This window comes from Ranitomeya variabilis, chromosome 2, assembly GCF_051348905.1.
Source record: "Ranitomeya variabilis isolate aRanVar5 chromosome 2, aRanVar5.hap1, whole genome shotgun sequence".
Lineage (NCBI taxonomy): Eukaryota > Metazoa > Chordata > Amphibia > Anura > Dendrobatidae > Ranitomeya > Ranitomeya variabilis.
Window position 1 is genome coordinate 1,093,990,531 of NC_135233.1, and position 18,519 is coordinate 1,094,009,049.

At 44.0% G+C, this 18,519-nt stretch overlaps 1 protein-coding gene across 2 annotated transcripts in view; it reads left to right on the top strand.

The window, feature by feature from the left end:
- The first annotated feature begins 291 nt into the window (after positions 1-291).
- The window catches only part of LOC143808782 (L-gulonolactone oxidase-like), a 171,579-nt gene continuing 153,351 nt past the window's right edge, over positions 292-18,519 (top strand). Inside the window, exon 1 of one of the 2 annotated variants that reach the window (XM_077291791.1) lies at positions 292-470. In XM_077291791.1, the coding sequence (XP_077147906.1) occupies positions 468-470 (3 nt within the window). In that variant the 5' untranslated portion in view covers positions 292-467. Of the gene's footprint in view, positions 487-18,519 lie in introns of both variants that reach the window. The other variant, XM_077291792.1, reaches the window with a different exon arrangement.

An 18,519-nucleotide genomic window follows, 5' to 3' on the forward strand; every position in this document is an offset into this window, starting at 1 on the left:
ATCCCTCTATAGTGATGACTGTCAACGATACAATAAAACAAACATTATCTGCTGTACGGAACCACTATATACCTCAGGAGGAATGGTCTTATTTTACATTTAATAAGGCAGAGCCCTGACATTACACAATATTTTACCCTCTCGAATCGAGAGTCAGGATATTTATCTTAGAAGCCGCTATCATTAAAAAGTCATTTTGGTGAAAGATTGAGCCAGTCCGGGGAATCCCTGCAGATATGGGCCAGTAGCTTCCAGACTGTTATACATTATCCCGCTCATCATACGCACCATGAATCTGTAACTCGGGCTCCTTGAAGTGTTACGAGACATCTGCTTAGTCAACAGCCTCATGCTACCTGATAAAATACCTGGAGAAGAAGGACTTGTCCTCTTACAATAACCAGACCGTCCCCACACCAGAGTCAGGAGAACCAGATCTGATCATCAGAAGGACATAAGGGCAAAAGATGGTAAGGGCAAAAGATGGTAAGTGCCAACAGAAACAAGTATAAAAGTGGCTTTTCCAGAAGAAGACTTCTATAAGGCTGACAGGTGGTCTTCCAACTGCAGGGACCTCCATGAATCCTGGGAAAAGGTGTCTCAATCTGAACAGAGAAACCTCAAAGTTTCGGAAACCTCCAAATGCTCTTTCTTGGAGGTTGCTCGTACAGATATATCCTTCCTTATCTTTCATCTTGGCTTGACATATCTCAAGATGACAATTGGGAGATGTTTATGCTGTAAGTGCCCAAAGGTGACCACTCAGTGGTTGTGCTGTGGATTGCTGCCTGTTGAGGTTTTTGCTATCATGTAGTGACAAAGTTTTACATTTGTATTTTGGGGTCCCTGAAATTTGCTGAAAAGTTATTTTGGACAGAACTGTAGATCCGAATAACTTCAAGGCAGGGTTCTCCTTTACTACACCGGTCTTTCCTCATTTTGGCATCTATGTAGGAACATTGGCAATTATGGCAAAGAATGTGCCTGAAAACATTGTCACCTTCCTTCCTGACTACATTTCTGCCTGGGAGCCAATCATTACACTGGGGTCTTCTTATCAGACGGGATAGTCTTCAGGTCCCTCAAGGCCCAATTGTAACTATTTCTGCACTGTTGTAGCTTTAATATTAAGAGGTGGACATGATCTTTTAGATAACTAAAGCCGATCTCTGACTTTGGTTGTTTTGGTCACTTGACCTCTAATTTTCTCTATAGGTTTTAAAAACTTTTAGAAAAAGTTAAAAGTTTTTCCAGCATCTCCACGTGCATTTTATGTTGATAATGTGCAATGTAAAATGATTCCTTGCATTGTATATTGGTCTCAGAGATATTCCTTGAATTGTATACTGGTCCCAGAGATGTTCCTCAAATTGTATACTGGTCCCAGAGATGTTCCTTGCATTGTATACTGGTCCCAGAGATATTCCTTGCATTGTATACTGGTCCCAGAGATGTTCCTCACATTGTATACTGGTCTCAGAGATGTTCCGTGCATTGTATACTGGTCCCAGAGATGTTCCTTGCATTGTATACTGGTCCCAGAAATGTTCCTTGCATTGTATACTGGTCCCAGAGATGTTCCTTGCATTGTATACTGGTCTCAGAGATGTTCCTTGCATTGTATACTGGTCCCAGAGATATTCCTTGCATTGTATACTGGTCCCAGAGATGTTCCTCACATTGTATACTGGTCTCAGAGATGTTCCGTGCATTGTATACTGGTCCCAGAGATGTTCCTTGCATTGTATACTGGTCCCAGAAATGTTCCTTGCATTGTATACTGGTCCCAGAGATGTTCCTTGCATTGTATACTGGTCTCAGAGATGTTCCTTGCATTGTATACTGGTCCCAGAGATGTTCCTTGCATTCTATACTGGTCCCAGAGATGTTCCTGGTATTGTGTACGGTTTGTAGACATTCCCAGCATTGTGTACTGGTCTCAGAGATGTTCCTTGCATTGTATACTGGTCCCAGAGATGTTCCTCGTATTGTATACTGTTTGTAGACATTCCCTGCATTGTGTACTGGTCTCAGAGATGTTCCTTGCTCTGTATACTGGTCTCAGAGATGTTCCTTGCATTGTATACTGGTCCCAGAGATGTTCCTTGCATTGTATACTGGTCCCAGAGATGTTCCTTGCATTGTATTCTGGTCCCAGAGATGTTCCTCGTATTGTATACTGTTTGTAGACATTCCCAGCATTGTGTACTGGTCTCAGAGATGTTCCTTGCGTTGTATACTGGTCTCAGAGATGTTCCTTGCATTGTATACTGGTCCCAGAGGTTTTCCTTGCATTGTATACTGGTCTCAGAGATGTTCCTTGCATTGTATACTGGTCCCAGAGATGTTCCTTGCATTGTATACTGGTCCCAGAGATGTTCCTTGCATTGTATTCTGGTCCCAGAGATGTTCCTCGTATTGTATACTGTTTGTAGACATTCCCAGCATTGTGTACTGGTCTCAGAGATGTTCCTTGCGTTGTATACTGGTCTCAGAGATGTTCCTTGCATTGTATACTGGTCCCAGAGGTTTTCCTTGCATTGTATACTGGTCTCAGAGATGTTCCTTGCATTGTATACTGGTCCCAGAGATGTTCCTTGCATTGTATACTGGTCCCAGAGATGTTCCTTGCATTGTATACTGGTCCCAGAGATGTTCCTCGTATTGTATACTGTTTGTAGACATTCCCTGCATTGTGTACTGGTCTCAGAGATGTTCCTTGCATTGTATACTGGTCCCAGAGATGTTCCTTGCATTGTATTCTGGTCCCAGAGATGTTCCTCGTATTGTATACTGTTTGTAGACATTCCCAGCATTGTGTACTGGTCTGAGATGTTCCTTGCGTTGTATACTGGTCTCAGAGATGTTCTGTGCATTGTGTACTGGTCTCAGAGATGTTCCTTGCGTTGTATACTGGTCCCAGAGGTTTTCCTTGCATTGTATACTGGTCTCAGAGATGTTCCTTGCATTGTATACTGGTCCCAGAGATGTTCCTTGCATTGTATACTGGTCCCAGAGATGTTCCTTGCATTGTATTCTGGTCCCAGAGATGTTCCTCGTATTGTATACTGTTTGTAGACATTCCCAGCATTGTGTACTGGTCTCAGAGATGTTCCTTGCGTTGTATACTGGTCTCAGAGATGTTCCTTGCATTGTATACTGGTCCCAGAGGTTTTCCTTGCATTGTATACTGGTCTCAGAGATGTTCCTTGCATTGCATACTGGTCCCAGAGATGTTCCTTGCATTGTATACTGGTCCCAGAGATGTTCCTTGCATTGTATACTGGTCCCAGAGATGTTCCTCGTATTGTATACTGTTTGTAGACATTCCCTGCATTGTGTACTGGTCTCAGAGATGTTCCTTGCGCTGTATACTGGTCTCAGAGATGTTCCTTGCATTGTATACTGGTCCCAGAGATGTTCCTTGCATTGTATACTGGTCCCAGAGATGTTCCTTGCATTGTATTCTGGTCCCAGAGATGTTCCTCGTATTGTATACTGTTTGTAGACATTCCCAGCATTGTGTACTGGTCTGAGATGTTCCTTGCGTTGTATACTGGTCTCAGAGATGTTCTGTGCATTGTGTACTGGTCTCAGATGTTCCTTGCGTTGTATACTGGTCTCGGAGATGTTCCTTGCGTTGTATACTGGTCTCAGAGATGTTCCTTGCGTTGTATACTGGTCTCAGAGATGTTCCTTGCGTTGTATACTGGTCTCAGAGATGTTCTGTGCATTGTCTACTGGTCTCAGAGATGTTCCTTGCGTTGTGTACTGGTCCCAGAGGTGTTCCTTTCATTATATACTGGTCCCAGAGATGTTCCTTGCATTGTATACTGGTCCCAGAGGTGTTCCTTTCATTATATACTGGTCCCAGAGATGTTCCTTGCATTGTGTACTGGTCCCAGAGATGTTCCTTGCATTGTATACTGGTCCCAGAGATGTTCCTTGCGTTCAAACCCCACCAAGGACAACATCTGCAAAGAGTTTGTATGTTCTCTCCGTGTTTGCGTGGGTTTCCTCCGGGTACTCCGGTTTCCTCCCACATTACAAAGACATACTGATAGGGAATTTAGATTGTGAGCCCCATCGGGGACAGCGATGATAATGTGTTCAACCTGTAAAGCGCTGCAGAATATGTTAGCGCTATATAAAAATAAAGATTATTATTATTATTATTATTATATACTGGTCCCAGAGATGTTCCTTGCATTGTATACTGGTCCAAGAGATGTTCCTTGCATTGTATACTGGTCCCAGAGGTGTTCCTTTCATTATATACTGGTCCCAGAGATGTTCCTTGCATTGTATACTGGTCCCAGAGATGTTCCTTGCATTATATACTGGTCCCAGAGATGTTCCTTGCATTGTATACTGGTCCCAGAGATGTTCCTTGCATTGTATACTGGTCCCAGAGATGTTCCTTTCATTATATATTGGTCCCAGAGATGTTCCCTGCATTGTATACTGGTCCCAGAGATGTTCCTCGCATTGTATACTGGTCCCAGAGATGTTCCTCGCATTGTGTACTGGTCTCAGAGATGTTCCTCGTATTGTATACTGTTTGTAGACAGTCCCTGCATTGTATACTGGTCCCAGAGATGTTCCTTGCATTGTATACTGGTCCCAGAGATGTTCCTTGCATTGTATACTGGTCCCAGAGATGTTCCTTGCATTGTATACTGGTCCCAGAGATGTTCCTTGCATTGTATACTGGTCCCAGAGGTGTTCCTTTCATTATATATTGGTCCCAGAGATGTTCCCTGCATTGTATAATGGTCCCAGAGATGTTCCTTGCATTGTATACTGGTCCCAGAGATGTTCCTTGCATTGTATACTGGTCCCAGAGATGTTCCTTGCATTGTATACTGGTCCCAGAGATGTTCCTCGTATTGTATACTGTTTGTAGACATTCCCTGCATTGTGTACTGGTCTCAGAGATGTTCCTTGCGCTGTATACTGGTCTCAGAGATGTTCCTTGCATTGTATACTGGTCCCAGAGATGTTCCTTGCATTGTATACTGGTCCCAGAGATGTTCCTTGCATTGTATACTGGTCCCAGAGATGTTCCTTGCATTGTATACTGGTCCCAGAGATGTTCCTTGCATTGTATACTGGTCCCAGAGATGTTCCTTGCATTGTATTCTGGTCCCAGAGATGTTCCTCGTATTGTATACTGTTTGTAGACATTCCCAGCATTGTGTACTGGTCTGAGATGTTCCTTGCGTTGTATACTGGTCTCAGAGATGTTCTGTGCATTGTGTACTGGTCTCAGATGTTCCTTGCGTTGTATACTGGTCTCGGAGATGTTCCTTGCGTTGTATACTGGTCTCAGAGATGTTCCTTGCGTTGTATACTGGTCTCAGAGATGTTCCTTGCGTTGTATACTGGTCTCAGAGATGTTCTGTGCATTGTGTACTGGTCTCAGAGATGTTCCTTGCGTTGTGTACTGGTCCCAGAGGTGTTCCTTTCATTATATACTGGTCCCAGAGATGTTCCTTGCATTGTATACTGGTCCCAGAGGTGTTCCTTTCATTATATACTGGTCCCATCGATGTTCCTTGCATTGTGTACTGGTCCCAGAGATGTTCCTTGCATTGTATACTGGTCCCAGAGATGTTCCTTGCGTTCAAACCCCACCAAGGACAACATCTGCAAAGAGTTTGTATGTTCTCTCCGTGTTTGCGTGGGTTTCCTCCGGGTACTCCGGTTTCCTCCCACATTACAAAGACATACTGATAGGGAATTTAGATTGTGAGCCCCATCGGGGACAGCGATGATAATGTGTGCAAACTGTAAAGCGCTGCATAATATGTTAGCGCTATATAAAAATAAAGATTATTATTATTATTATTATTATATACTGGTCCCAGAGATGTTCCTTGCATTGTATACTGGTCCCAGAGATGTTCCTTGCATTGTATACTGGTCCCAGAGGTGTTCCTTTCATTATATACTGGTCCCAGAGATGTTCCTTGCATTGTATACTGGTCCCAGAGATGTTCCTTGCATTATATACTGGTCCCAGAGATGTTCCTTGCATTGTATACTGGTCCCAGAGATGTTCCTTGCATTGTATACTGGTCCCAGAGATGTTCCTTGCATTGTATACTGGTCCCAGAGGTGTTCCTTTCATTATATATTGGTCCCAGAGATGTTCCCTGCATTGTATACTGGTCCCAGAGATGTTCCTCGCATTGTATACTGGTCCCAGAGATGTTCCTCGCATTGTGTACTGGTCTCAGAGATGTTCCTCGTATTGTATACTGTTTGTAGACAGTCCCTGCATTGTATACTGGTCCCAGAGATGTTCCTTGCATTGTATACTGGTCCCAGAGATGTTCCTTGCATTGTATACTGGTCCCAGAGATGTTCCTTGCATTGTATACTGGTCCCAGAGATGTTCCTTGCATTGTATACTGGTCCCAGAGGTGTTCCTTTCATTATATATTGGTCCCAGAGATGTTCCCTGCATTGTATACTGGTCCCAGAGATGTTCCTTGCATTGTATACTGGTCCCAGAGATGTTCCTTGCATTGTATACTGGTCCCAGAGATGTTCCTTGCATTGTATACTGGTCCCAGAGATGTTCCTTGCATTGTATACTGGTCCCAGAGATGTTCCTCGTATTGTATACTGTTTGTAGACAGTCCCTGCATTGTATTCTGGTCTCAGAGATGTTCCTTGCGTTGTATACTGGTCTCAGAGATGTTCCTTGCATTGTATACTGGTCCCAGAGGTTTTCCTTGCATTGTATACTGGTCTCAGAGATGTTCCTTGCATTGTATACTGGTCCCAGAGATGTTCCTTGCATTGTATACTGGTCCCAGAGATGTTCCTTGCATTGTATTCTGGTCCCAGAGATGTTCCTCGTATTGTATACTGTTTGTAGACATTCCCAGCATTGTGTACTGGTCTCAGAGATGTTCCTTGCGTTGTATACTGGTCTCAGAGATGTTCCTTGCATTGTATACTGGTCCCAGAGGTTTTCCTTGCATTGTATACTGGTCTCAGAGATGTTCCTTGCATTGTATACTGGTCCCAGAGATGTTCCTTGCATTGTATACTGGTCCCAGAGATGTTCCTTGCATTGTATACTGGTCCCAGAGATGTTCCTCGTATTGTATACTGTTTGTAGACATTCCCTGCATTGTGTACTGGTCTCAGAGATGTTCCTTGCGCTGTATACTGGTCTCAGAGATGTTCCTTGCATTGTGTACTGGTCCCAGAGATGTTCCTTGCATTGTATACTGGTCCCAGAGATGTTCCTTGCATTGTATACTGGTCCCAGAGATGTTCCTTGCATTGTATACTGGTCCCAGAGATGTTCCTTGCATTGTATTCTGGTCCCAGAGATGTTCCTCGTATTGTATACTGTTTGTAGACATTCCCAGCATTGTGTACTGGTCTGAGATGTTCCTTGCGTTGTATACTGGTCTCAGAGATGTTCTGTGCATTGTGTACTGGTCTCAGATGTTCCTTGCGTTGTATACTGGTCTCGGAGATGTTCCTTGCGTTGTATACTGGTCTCAGAGATGTTCCTTGCGTTGTATACTGGTCTCAGAGATGTTCCTTGCGTTGTATACTGGTCTCAGAGATGTTCTGTGCATTGTGTACTGGTCTCAGAGATGTTCCTTGCGTTGTGTACTGGTCCCAGAGGTGTTCCTTTCATTATATACTGGTCCCAGAGATGTTCCTTGCATTGTATACTGGTCTCAGAGATGTTCCTTGCGTTGTATACTGGTCTCAGAGATGTTCCTTGCGTTGTATACTGGTCTCAGAGATGTTCTGTGCATTGTGTACTGGTCTCAGAGATGTTCCTTGCGTTGTGTACTGGTCCCAGAGGTGTTCCTTTCATTATATACTGGTCCCAGAGGTGTTCCTTTCATTATATACTGGTCCCATCGATGTTCCTTGCATTGTGTACTGGTCCCAGAGATGTTCCTTGCATTGTATACTGGTCCCAGAGATGTTCCTTGCGTTCAAACCCCACCAAGGACAACATCTGCAAAGAGTTTGTATGTTCTCTCCGTGTTTGCGTGGGTTTCCTCCGGGTACTCCGGTTTCCTCCCACATTACAAAGACATACTGATAGGGAATTTAGATTGTGAGCCCCATCGGGGACAGCGATGATAATGTGTTCAACCTGTAAAGCGCTGCGGAATATGTTAGCGCTATATAAAAATAAAGATTATTATTATTATTATTATATACTGGTCCCAGAGATGTTCCTTGCATTGTATACTGGTCCCAGAGATGTTCCTTGCATTGTATACTGGTCCCAGAGATGTTCCTTGCATTGTATACTGGTCCCAGAGGTGTTCCTTTCATTATATACTGGTCCCAGAGATGTTCCTTGCATTGTATACTGGTCCCAGAGATGTTCCTTGCATTATATACTGGTCCCAGAGATGTTCCTTGCATTGTATACTGGTCCCAGAGATGTTCCTTGCATTGTATACTGGTCCCAGAGATGTTCCTTGCATTGTATACTGGTCCCAGAGATGTTCCCTGCATTGTATACTGGTCCCAGAGATGTTCCTCGCATTGTATACTGGTCCCAGAGATGTTCCTCGCATTGTGTACTGGTCTCAGAGATGTTCCTCGTATTGTATACTGTTTGTAGACAGTCCCTGCATTGTATACTGGTCCCAGAGATGTTCCTTGCATTGTATACTGGTCCCAGAGATGTTCCTTGCATTGTATACTGGTCCCAGAGATGTTCCTTGCATTGTATACTGGTCCCAGAGATGTTCCTTGCATTGTATACTGGTCCCAGAGATGTTCCTTGCATTGTATACTGGTCCCAGAGATGTTCCTTGCATTGTATACTGGTCTCAGAGATGTTCCTTGCGCTGTATACTGGTCTCAGAGATGTTCCTTGCATTGTATACTGGTCCCAGAGATGTTCCTTGCATTGTATACTGGTCCCAGAGATGTTCCTTGCATTGTATACTGGTCCCAGAGATGTTCCTTGCATTGTTTTCTGGTCCCAGAGATGTTCCTCGTATTGTATACTGTTTGTAGACATTCCCAGCATTGTGTACTGGTCTGAGATGTTCCTTGCGTTGTATACTGGTCTCAGAGATGTTCTGTGCATTGTGTACTGGTCTCAGATGTTCCTTGCGTTGTATACTGGTCTCGGAGATGTTCCTTGCGTTGTATACTGGTCTCGGAGATGTTCCTTGCGTTGTATACTGGTCTCAGAGATGTTCCTTGCGTTGTATACTGGTCTCAGAGATGTTCTGTGCATTGTCTACTGGTCTCAGAGATGTTCCTTGCGTTGTGTACTGGTCCCAGAGGTGTTCCTTTCATTATATACTGGTCCCAGAGATGTTCCTTGCATTGTATACTGGTCCCAGAGATGTTCCTTGCATTGTATTCTGGTCCCAGAGATGTTCCTCGTATTGTATACTGTTTGTAGACATTCCCAGCATTGTGTACTGGTCTGAGATGTTCCTTGCGTTGTATACTGGTCTCAGAGATGTTCTGTGCATTGTGTACTGGTCTCAGAGATGTTCCTTGCGTTGTATACTGGTCTCAGAGATGTTCCTTGCATTGTATACTGGTCCCAGAGGTTTTCCTTGCATTGTATACTGGTCTCAGAGATGTCCCTTGCATTGCATACTGGTCCCAGAGATGTTCCTTGCATTGTATACTGGTCCCAGAGATGTTCCTTGCATTGTATACTGGTCCCAGAGATGTTCCTCGTATTGTATACTGTTTGTAGACATTCCCTGCATTGTGTACTGGTCTCAGAGATGTTCCTTGCGCTGTATACTGGTCTCAGAGATGTTCCTTGCATTGTATACTGGTCCCAGAGATGTTCCTTGCATTGTATACTGGTCCCAGAGATGTTCCTTGCATTGTATACTGGTCCCAGAGATGTTCCTCGTATTGTATACTGTTTGTAGACATTCCCTGCATTGTGTACTGGTCTCAGAGATGTTCCTTGCGCTGTATACTGGTCTCAGAGATGTTCCTTGCATTGTATACTGGTCCCAGAGATGTTCCTTGCATTGTATACTGGTCCCAGAGATGTTCCTTGCATTGTATACTGGTCCCAGAGATGTTCCTTGCATTGTATTCTGGTCCCAGAGATGTTCCTCGTATTGTATACTGTTTGTAGACATTCCCAGCATTGTGTACTGGTCTGAGATGTTCCTTGCGTTGTATACTGGTCTCAGAGATGTTCTGTGCATTGTGTACTGGTCTCAGATGTTCCTTGCGTTGTATACTGGTCTCGGAGATGTTCCTTGCGTTGTATACTGGTCTCAGAGATGTTCCTTGCGTTGTATACTGGTCTCAGAGATGTTCCTTGCGTTGTATACTGGTCTCAGAGATGTTCTGTGCATTGTCTACTGGTCTCAGAGATGTTCCTTGCGTTGTGTACTGGTCCCAGAGGTGTTCCTTTCATTATATACTGGTCCCAGAGATGTTCCTTGCATTGTATACTGGTCCCAGAGGTGTTCCTTTCATTATATACTGGTCCCAGAGATGTTCCTTGCATTGTGTACTGGTCCCAGAGATGTTCCTTGCATTGTATACTGGTCCCAGAGATGTTCCTTGCGTTCAAACCCCACCAAGGACAACATCTGCAAAGAGTTTGTATGTTCTCTCCGTGTTTGCGTGGGTTTCCTCCGGGTACTCCGGTTTCCTCCCACATTACAAAGACATACTGATAGGGAATTTAGATTGTGAGCCCCATCGGGGACAGCGATGATAATGTGTTCAACCTGTAAAGCGCTGCGGAATATGTTAGCGCTATATAAAAATAAAGATTATTATTATTATTATTATTATTATATACTGGTCCCAGAGATGTTCCTTGCATTGTATACTGGTCCCAGAGATGTTCCTTGCATTGTATACTGGTCCCAGAGATGTTCCTTGCATTGTATACTGGTCCCAGAGGTGTTCCTTTCATTATATACTGGTCCCAGAGATGTTCCTTGCATTGTATACTGGTCCCAGAGATGTTCCTTGCATTATATACTGGTCCCAGAGATGTTCCTTGCATTGTATACTGGTCCCAGAGATGTTCCTTGCATTGTATACTGGTCCCAGAGATGTTCCTTGCATTGTATACTGGTCCCAGAGGTGTTCCTTTCATTATATATTGGTCCCAGAGATGTTCCTTGCATTGTATACTGGTCCCAGAGATGTTCCTCGCATTGTATACTGGTCCCAGAGATGTTCCTCGCATTGTGTACTGGTCTCAGAGATGTTCCTTGCATTGTATACTGGTCCCAGAGATGTTCCTTGCATTGTATACTGGTCCCAGAGATGTTCCTCGTATTGTATACTGTTTGTAGACAGTCCCTGCATTGTATACTGGTCCCAGAGATGTTCCTTGCATTGTATACTGGTCCCAGAGATGTTCCTTGCATTGTATACTGGTCCCAGAGATGTTCCTTGCATTGTATACTGGTCCCAGAGATGTTCCTTGCATTGTATACTGGTCCCAGAGGTGTTCCTTTCATTATATATTGGTCCCAGAGATGTTCCCTGCATTGTATACTGGTCCCAGAGATGTTCCTTGCATTGTATACTGGTCCCAGAGATGTTCCTTGCATTGTATACTGGTCCCAGAGATGTTCCTTGCATTGTATTCTGGTCCCAGAGATGTTCCTCGTATTGTATACTGTTTGTAGACATTCCCAGCATTGTGTACTGGTCTGAGATGTTCCTTGCGTTGTATACTGGTCTCAGAGATGTTCCTTGCATTGTATACTGGTCTCAGAGATGTTCCTTGCGTTGTATACTGGTCCCAGAGATGTTCCTTGCATTGTGTACTGGTCTCAGAGATGTTCCTTGCGTTGTGTACTGGTCCCAGAGGTGTTCCTTTCATTATATACTGGTCCCAGAGATGTTCCTTGCATTGTATACTGGTCCCAGAGATGTTCCTTGCATTGTATTCTGGTCCCAGAGATGTTCCTCGTATTGTATACTGTTTGTAGACATTCCCAGCATTGTGTACTGGTCTCAGAGATGTTCCTTGCGTTGTATACTGGTCTCAGAGATGTTCCTTGCATTGTATACTGGTCCCAGAGGTTTTCCTTGCATTGTATACTGGTCTCAGAGATGTTCCTTGCATTGTATACTGGTCCCAGAGATGTTCCTTGCATTGTATACTGGTCCCAGAGATGTTCCTTGCATTGTATTCTGGTCCCAGAGATGTTCCTCGTATTGTATACTGTTTGTAGACATTCCCAGCATTGTGTACTGGTCTCAGAGATGTTCCTTGCGTTGTATACTGGTCTCAGAGATGTTCCTTGCATTGTATACTGGTCCCAGAGGTTTTCCTTGCATTGTATACTGGTCTCAGAGATGTTCCCTGCATTGTATACTGGTCCCAGAGATGTTCCTTGCATTGTATACTGGTCCCAGAGATGTTCCTTGCATTGTATACTGGTCCCAGAGATGTTCCTTGCATTGTATTCTGGTCCCAGAGATGTTCCTCGTATTGTATACTGTTTGTAGACATTCCCAGCATTGTGTACTGGTCTGAGATGTTCCTTGCGTTGTATACTGGTCTCAGAGATGTTCTGTGCATTGTGTACTGGTCTCAGATGTTCCTTGCGTTGTATACTGGTCTCGGAGATGTTCCTTGCGTTGTATACTGGTCTCAGAGATGTTCCTTGCGTTGTATACTGGTCTCAGAGATGTTCCTTGCGTTGTATACTGGTCTCAGAGATGTTCTGTGCATTGTGTACTGGTCTCAGAGATGTTCCTTGCGTTGTGTACTGGTCCCAGAGGTGTTCCTTTCATTATATACTGGTCCCAGAGATGTTCCTTGCATTGTATACTGGTCCCAGAGGTGTTCCTTTCATTATATACTGGTCCCAGAGATGTTCCTTGCATTGTGTACTGGTCCCAGAGATGTTCCTTGCATTGTATACTGGTCCCAGAGATGTTCCTTGCGTTCAAACCCCACCAAGGACAACATCTGCAAAGAGTTTGTATGTTCTCTCCGTGTTTGCGTGGGTTTCCTCCGGGTACTCCGGTTTCCTCCCACATTACAAAGACATACTGATAGGGAATTTAGATTGTGAGCCCCATCGGGGACAGCGATGATAATGTGTTCAACCTGTAAAGCGCTGCGGAATATGTTAGCGCTATATAAAAATAAAGATTATTATTATTATTATTATATACTGGTCCCAGAGATGTTCCTTGCATTGTATACTGGTCCCAGAGATGTTCCTTGCATTGTATACTGGTCCCAGAGATGTTCCTTGCATTGTATACTGGTCCCAGAGGTGTTCCTTTCATTATATACTGGTCCCAGAGATGTTCCTTGCATTGTATACTGGTCCCAGAGATGTTCCTTGCATTATATACTGGTCCCAGAGATGTTCCTTGCATTGTATACTGGTCCCAGAGATGTTCCTTGCATTGTATACTGGTCCCAGAGATGTTCCTTGCATTGTATACTGGTCCCAGAGGTGTTCCTTTCATTATATATTGGTCCCAGAGATGTTCCTTGCATTGTATACTGGTCCCAGAGATGTTCCTTGCATTGTATACTGGTCCCAGAGGTGTTCCTTTCATTATATATTGGTCCCAGAGATGTTCCCTGCATTGTATACTGGTCCCAGAGATGTTCCTCGCATTGTATACTGGTCCCAGAGATGTTCCTCGCATTGTGTACTGGTCTCAGAGATGTTCCTCGTATTGTATACTGTTTGTAGACAGTCCCTGCATTGTATACTGGTCCCAGAGATGTTCCTTGCATTGTATACTGGTCCCAGAGATGTTCCTTGCATTGTATACTGGTCCCAGAGATGTTCCTTGCATTGTATACTGGTCCCAGAGATGTTCCTTGCATTGTATACTGGTCCCAGAGGTGTTCCTTTCATTATATATTGGTCCCAGAGATGTTCCCTGCATTGTATACTGGTCCCAGAGATGTTCCTTGCATTGTATACTGGTCCCAGAGATGTTCCTTGCATTGTATACTGGTCCCAGAGATGTTCCTTGCATTGTATACTGGTCCCAGAGATGTTCCTTGCATTGTATTCTGGTCCCAGAGATGTTCCTCGTATTGTATACTGTTTGTAGACATTCCCAGCATTGTGTACTGGTCTGAGATGTTCCTTGCGTTGTATACTGGTCTCAGAGATGTTCTGTGCATTGTGTACTGGTCTCAGAGATGTTCCTTGCGTTGTATACTGGTCTCGGAGATGTTCCTTGCGTTGTATACTGGTCTCAGAGATGTTCCTTGCATTGTATACTGGTCTCAGAGATGTTCCTTGCGTTGTATACTGGTCTCAGAGATGTTCTGTGCATTGTGTACTGGTCTCAGAGATGTTCCTTGCGTTGTGTACTGGTCCCAGAGGTGTTCCTTTCATTATATACTGGTCCCAGAGATGTTCCTTGCATTGTATACTGGTCCCAGAGGTGTTCCTTTCATTATATACTGGTCCCAGAGATGTTCCTTGCATTGTATACTGGTCCCAGAGATGTTCCTTGGATTGTATTCTGGTCCCAGAGATGTTCCTCGTATTGTATACTGTTTGTAGACATTCCCAGCATTGTGTACTGGTCTCAGAGATGTTCCTTGCGTTGTATACTGGTCTCAGAGATGTTCCTTGCATTGTATACTGGTCCCAGAGGTTTTCCTTGCATTGTATACTGGTCTCAGAGATGTTCCTTGCATTGTATACTGGTCCCAGAGATGTTCCTTGCATTGTATACTGGTCCCAGAGATGTTCCTTGCATTGTATTCTGGTCCCAGAGATGTTCCTCGTATTGTATACTGTTTGTAGACATTCCCAGCATTGTGTACTGGTCTCAGAGATGTTCCTTGCGTTGTATACTGGTCTCAGAGATGTTCCTTGCATTGTATACTGGTCCCAGAGGTTTTCCTTGCATTGTATACTGGTCCCAGAGATGTTCCTTGCATTGTATACTGGTCCCAGAGATGTTCCTTGCATTGTATACTGGTCCCAGAGATGTTCCTCGTATTGTATACTGTTTGTAGACATTCCCTGCATTGTGTACTGGTCTCAGAGATGTTCCTTGCGCTGTATACTGGTCTCAGAGATGTTCCTTGCATTGTATACTGGTCCCAGAGATGTTCCTTGCATTGTATACTGGTCCCAGAGATGTTCCTTGCATTGTATACTGGTCCCAGAGATGTTCCTTGCATTGTATACTGGTCCCAGAGATGTTCCTTGCATTGTATTCTGGTCCCAGAGATGTTCCTCGTATTGTATACTGTTTGTAGACATTCCCAGCATTGTGTACTGGTTTGAGATGTTCCTTGCGTTGTATACTGGTCTCAGAGATGTTCTGTGCATTGTGTACTGGTCTCAGATGTTCCTTGCGTTGTATACTGGTCTCGGAGATGTTCCTTGCGTTGTATACTGGTCTCAGAGATGTTCCTTGCGTTGTATACTGGTCTCAGAGATGTTCCTTGCGTTGTATACTGGTCTCAGAGATGTTCTGTGCATTGTGTACTGGTCTCAGAGATGTTCCTTGCGTTGTGTACTGGTCCCAGAGGTGTTCCTTTCATTATATACTGGTCCCAGAGATGTTCCTTGCATTGTATACTGGTCCCAGAGGTGTTCCTTTCATTATATACTGGTCCCAGAGATGTTCCTTGCATTGTATACTGGTCCCAGAGATGTTCCTTGCATTGTATACTGGTCCCAGAGATGTTCCTTGCATTATATACTGGTCCCAGAGATGTTCCTTGCATTGTATACTGGTCCCAGAGATGTTCCTTGCATTGTATACTGGTCCCAGAGATGTTCCTTGCATTGTATACTGGTCCCAGAGGTGTTCCTTTCATTATATACTGGTCCCAGAGATGTTCCTTCCATTGTATACTGGTCCCAGAGATGTTCCTTGCATTATATACTGGTCCCAGAGATGTTCCTTGCATTGTATACTGGTCCCAGAGATGTTCCTTGCATTGTATACTGGTCCCAGAGATGTTCCTTGCATTGTATACTGGTCCCAGAGGTGTTCCTTTCATTATATATTGGTCCCAGAGATGTTCCCTGCATTGTATACTGGTCCCAGAGATGTTCCTCGCATTGTGTACTGGTCTCAGAGATGTTCCTCGTATTGTATACTGTTTGTAGACAGTCCCTGCATTGTATACTGGTCCCAGAGATGTTCCCTGCATTGTGTACTGGTCTCAGAGATGTTCCTTGCATTGTATACTGGTCCCAGAGATGTTCCTTGCATTGTATACTGGTCCCAGAGATGTTCCTTGCATTGTATACTGGTCCCAGAGATGTTCCTTGCATTGTATACTGGTCCCAGAGATGTTCCTTGCATTGTATACTGGTCCCAGAGGTGTTCCTTTCATTATATATTGGTCCCAGAGATGTTCCCTGCATTGTATACTGGTCCCAGAGATGTTCCTTGCATTGTATACTGGTCCCAGAGATGTTCCTCGCATTGTGTACTGGTCTCAGAGATGTTTCTCGTATTGTATACTGTTTGTAGACAGTCCCTGCATTGTATACTGGTCCCAGAGATGTTCCCTGCATTGTGTACTGGTCTCAGAGATGTTCCTTGCATTGTATACTGGTCCCAGAGATGTTCCTTGCATTGTATACTGGTCCCAGAGATGTTCCTTGCATTGTATACTGGTCCCAGAGATGTTCCTTGCATTGTATACTGGTCCCAGAGATGTTCCTTGCATTGTATACTGGTCCCAGAGATGTTCCTCGTATTGTATACTGTTTGTAGACATTCCCAGCATTGTGTACTGGTCTGAGATGTTCCTTGCGTTGTATACTGGTCTCAGAGATGTTCCCTGCATTGTGTACTGGTCTCAGAGATGTTCCTTGCATTGTATACTGGTCCCAGAGATGTTCCTTGCATTGTATACTGGTCCCAGAGATGTTCCTTGCATTGTATACTGGTCCCAGAGATGTTCCTCATATTGTATACTGTTTGTAGACATTCCCAGCATTGTGTACTGGTCTGAGATGTTCCTTGCGTTGTATACTGGTCTCAGAGATGTTCTGTGCATTGTGTACTGGTCTCAGAGATGTTCCTTGCGTTGTATACTGGTCTCGAAGATGTTCCTTGCGTTGTATACTGGTCTCAGAGATGTTCCTTGCGTTGTATACTGGTCTCGGAGATGTTCCTTGCGTTGTATACTGGTCTCAGAGATGTTCTGTGCATTGTGTACTGGTCTCAGAGATGTTCCTTGCGTTGTATACTGGTCTCAGAGATGTTCCTTGCGTTGTATACTGGTCTCGGAGATGTTCCTTGCGTTGTATACTGGTCTCAGAGATGTTCTGTGCATTGTGTACTGGTCTCAGAGATGTTCCTTGCGTTGTATACTGGTCTCGGAGATGTTCCTTGCGTTGTATACTGGTCTCAGAGATGTTCCTTCTGTAAGCCTTGTACGGGCTTCCTAGGATACAGCGAAGTCATGAACGAGAAAGAAGACTCCAATACCAGTTCAACCACTAAAAAGAAACACTTTAATTAAATATGTGAATAAACGTACCAGAGAAAGGAGAAAGTTTCAAACGTTCACAGACACCCAACCAGGAGGCCGAGATCCTTGTGCTGTACAGCGTGGCGCCCTACAATAAATGCCAACTATATTCACTATATATTTACCTACTGGTGTGCCTGGTTAAACCAGCTGCCTATTACCTGTACATACCCTTAAATCTAGAACAAGTCAATGGGTGTGGGATACGGGCTCACCTGCGGTACAGCACGACAGCTTGCAATCTTACAATAATTTAACTCTTACCCAACCAAACACTTCGCTGCCCTGTTACGACTTCAGTGAACACTGAATAATAATCCTTCCTTGACTACATCATGAATAAAAATGCAGCATCTGCTCAGCCCAAAAGAAATAAAGGTTGAAAAACTAGAACAAATATCAAATAACTATAATGTTCCTCAGAAGCTTACTCGTGGACAAACTTACGAATGGTCTAAAGTCAGTTGCGCGCTTCAACAGCACCTAGGTGTGAATTGAAGTGAAGCCAAAAATCCCGGACACTGATCTTGGCAAAAATTGCAGCCTGACATGGTCCATTTGTCTTTCTAACTCCAGGCCCTGTCTCAGTCTTGGGTATGTAGGTGCCAAAATGTGAGAAGGTTGGCACTCTGTTGGCCTTAGTTATCTTACCGACCCAGGTCTGCTCTGGACAAATACCGATACATGCGGATGGATGAGGCAACCCTCCAACAGACGATTGGTACCACTAATTACCATGGCTTGACTCCTCAGCAGTGTCCAGCATTACTCGGGCCTATTTCTGTCTCTCAGCAGTGTTCTTGGCAGAAATCTTCTCCCATCTGATAAGGATATGGTTACGGGTAGGGTTTGTTCCACTCCACCGCAATTCTGGATCCAGTGGGATGTTTATACAGTGGTGTTCAAAAGTCCTGCATAGGTATAGGATAAATTGATTTTTCAAGTTTTAAATGTTTTCTGTCGATTATCTTCGATGCTAATATGACATATTATATATGGTTTTGTTCAGAATACAATTTTTCATTCTCTCCCTGTAATATTTTTAGCTT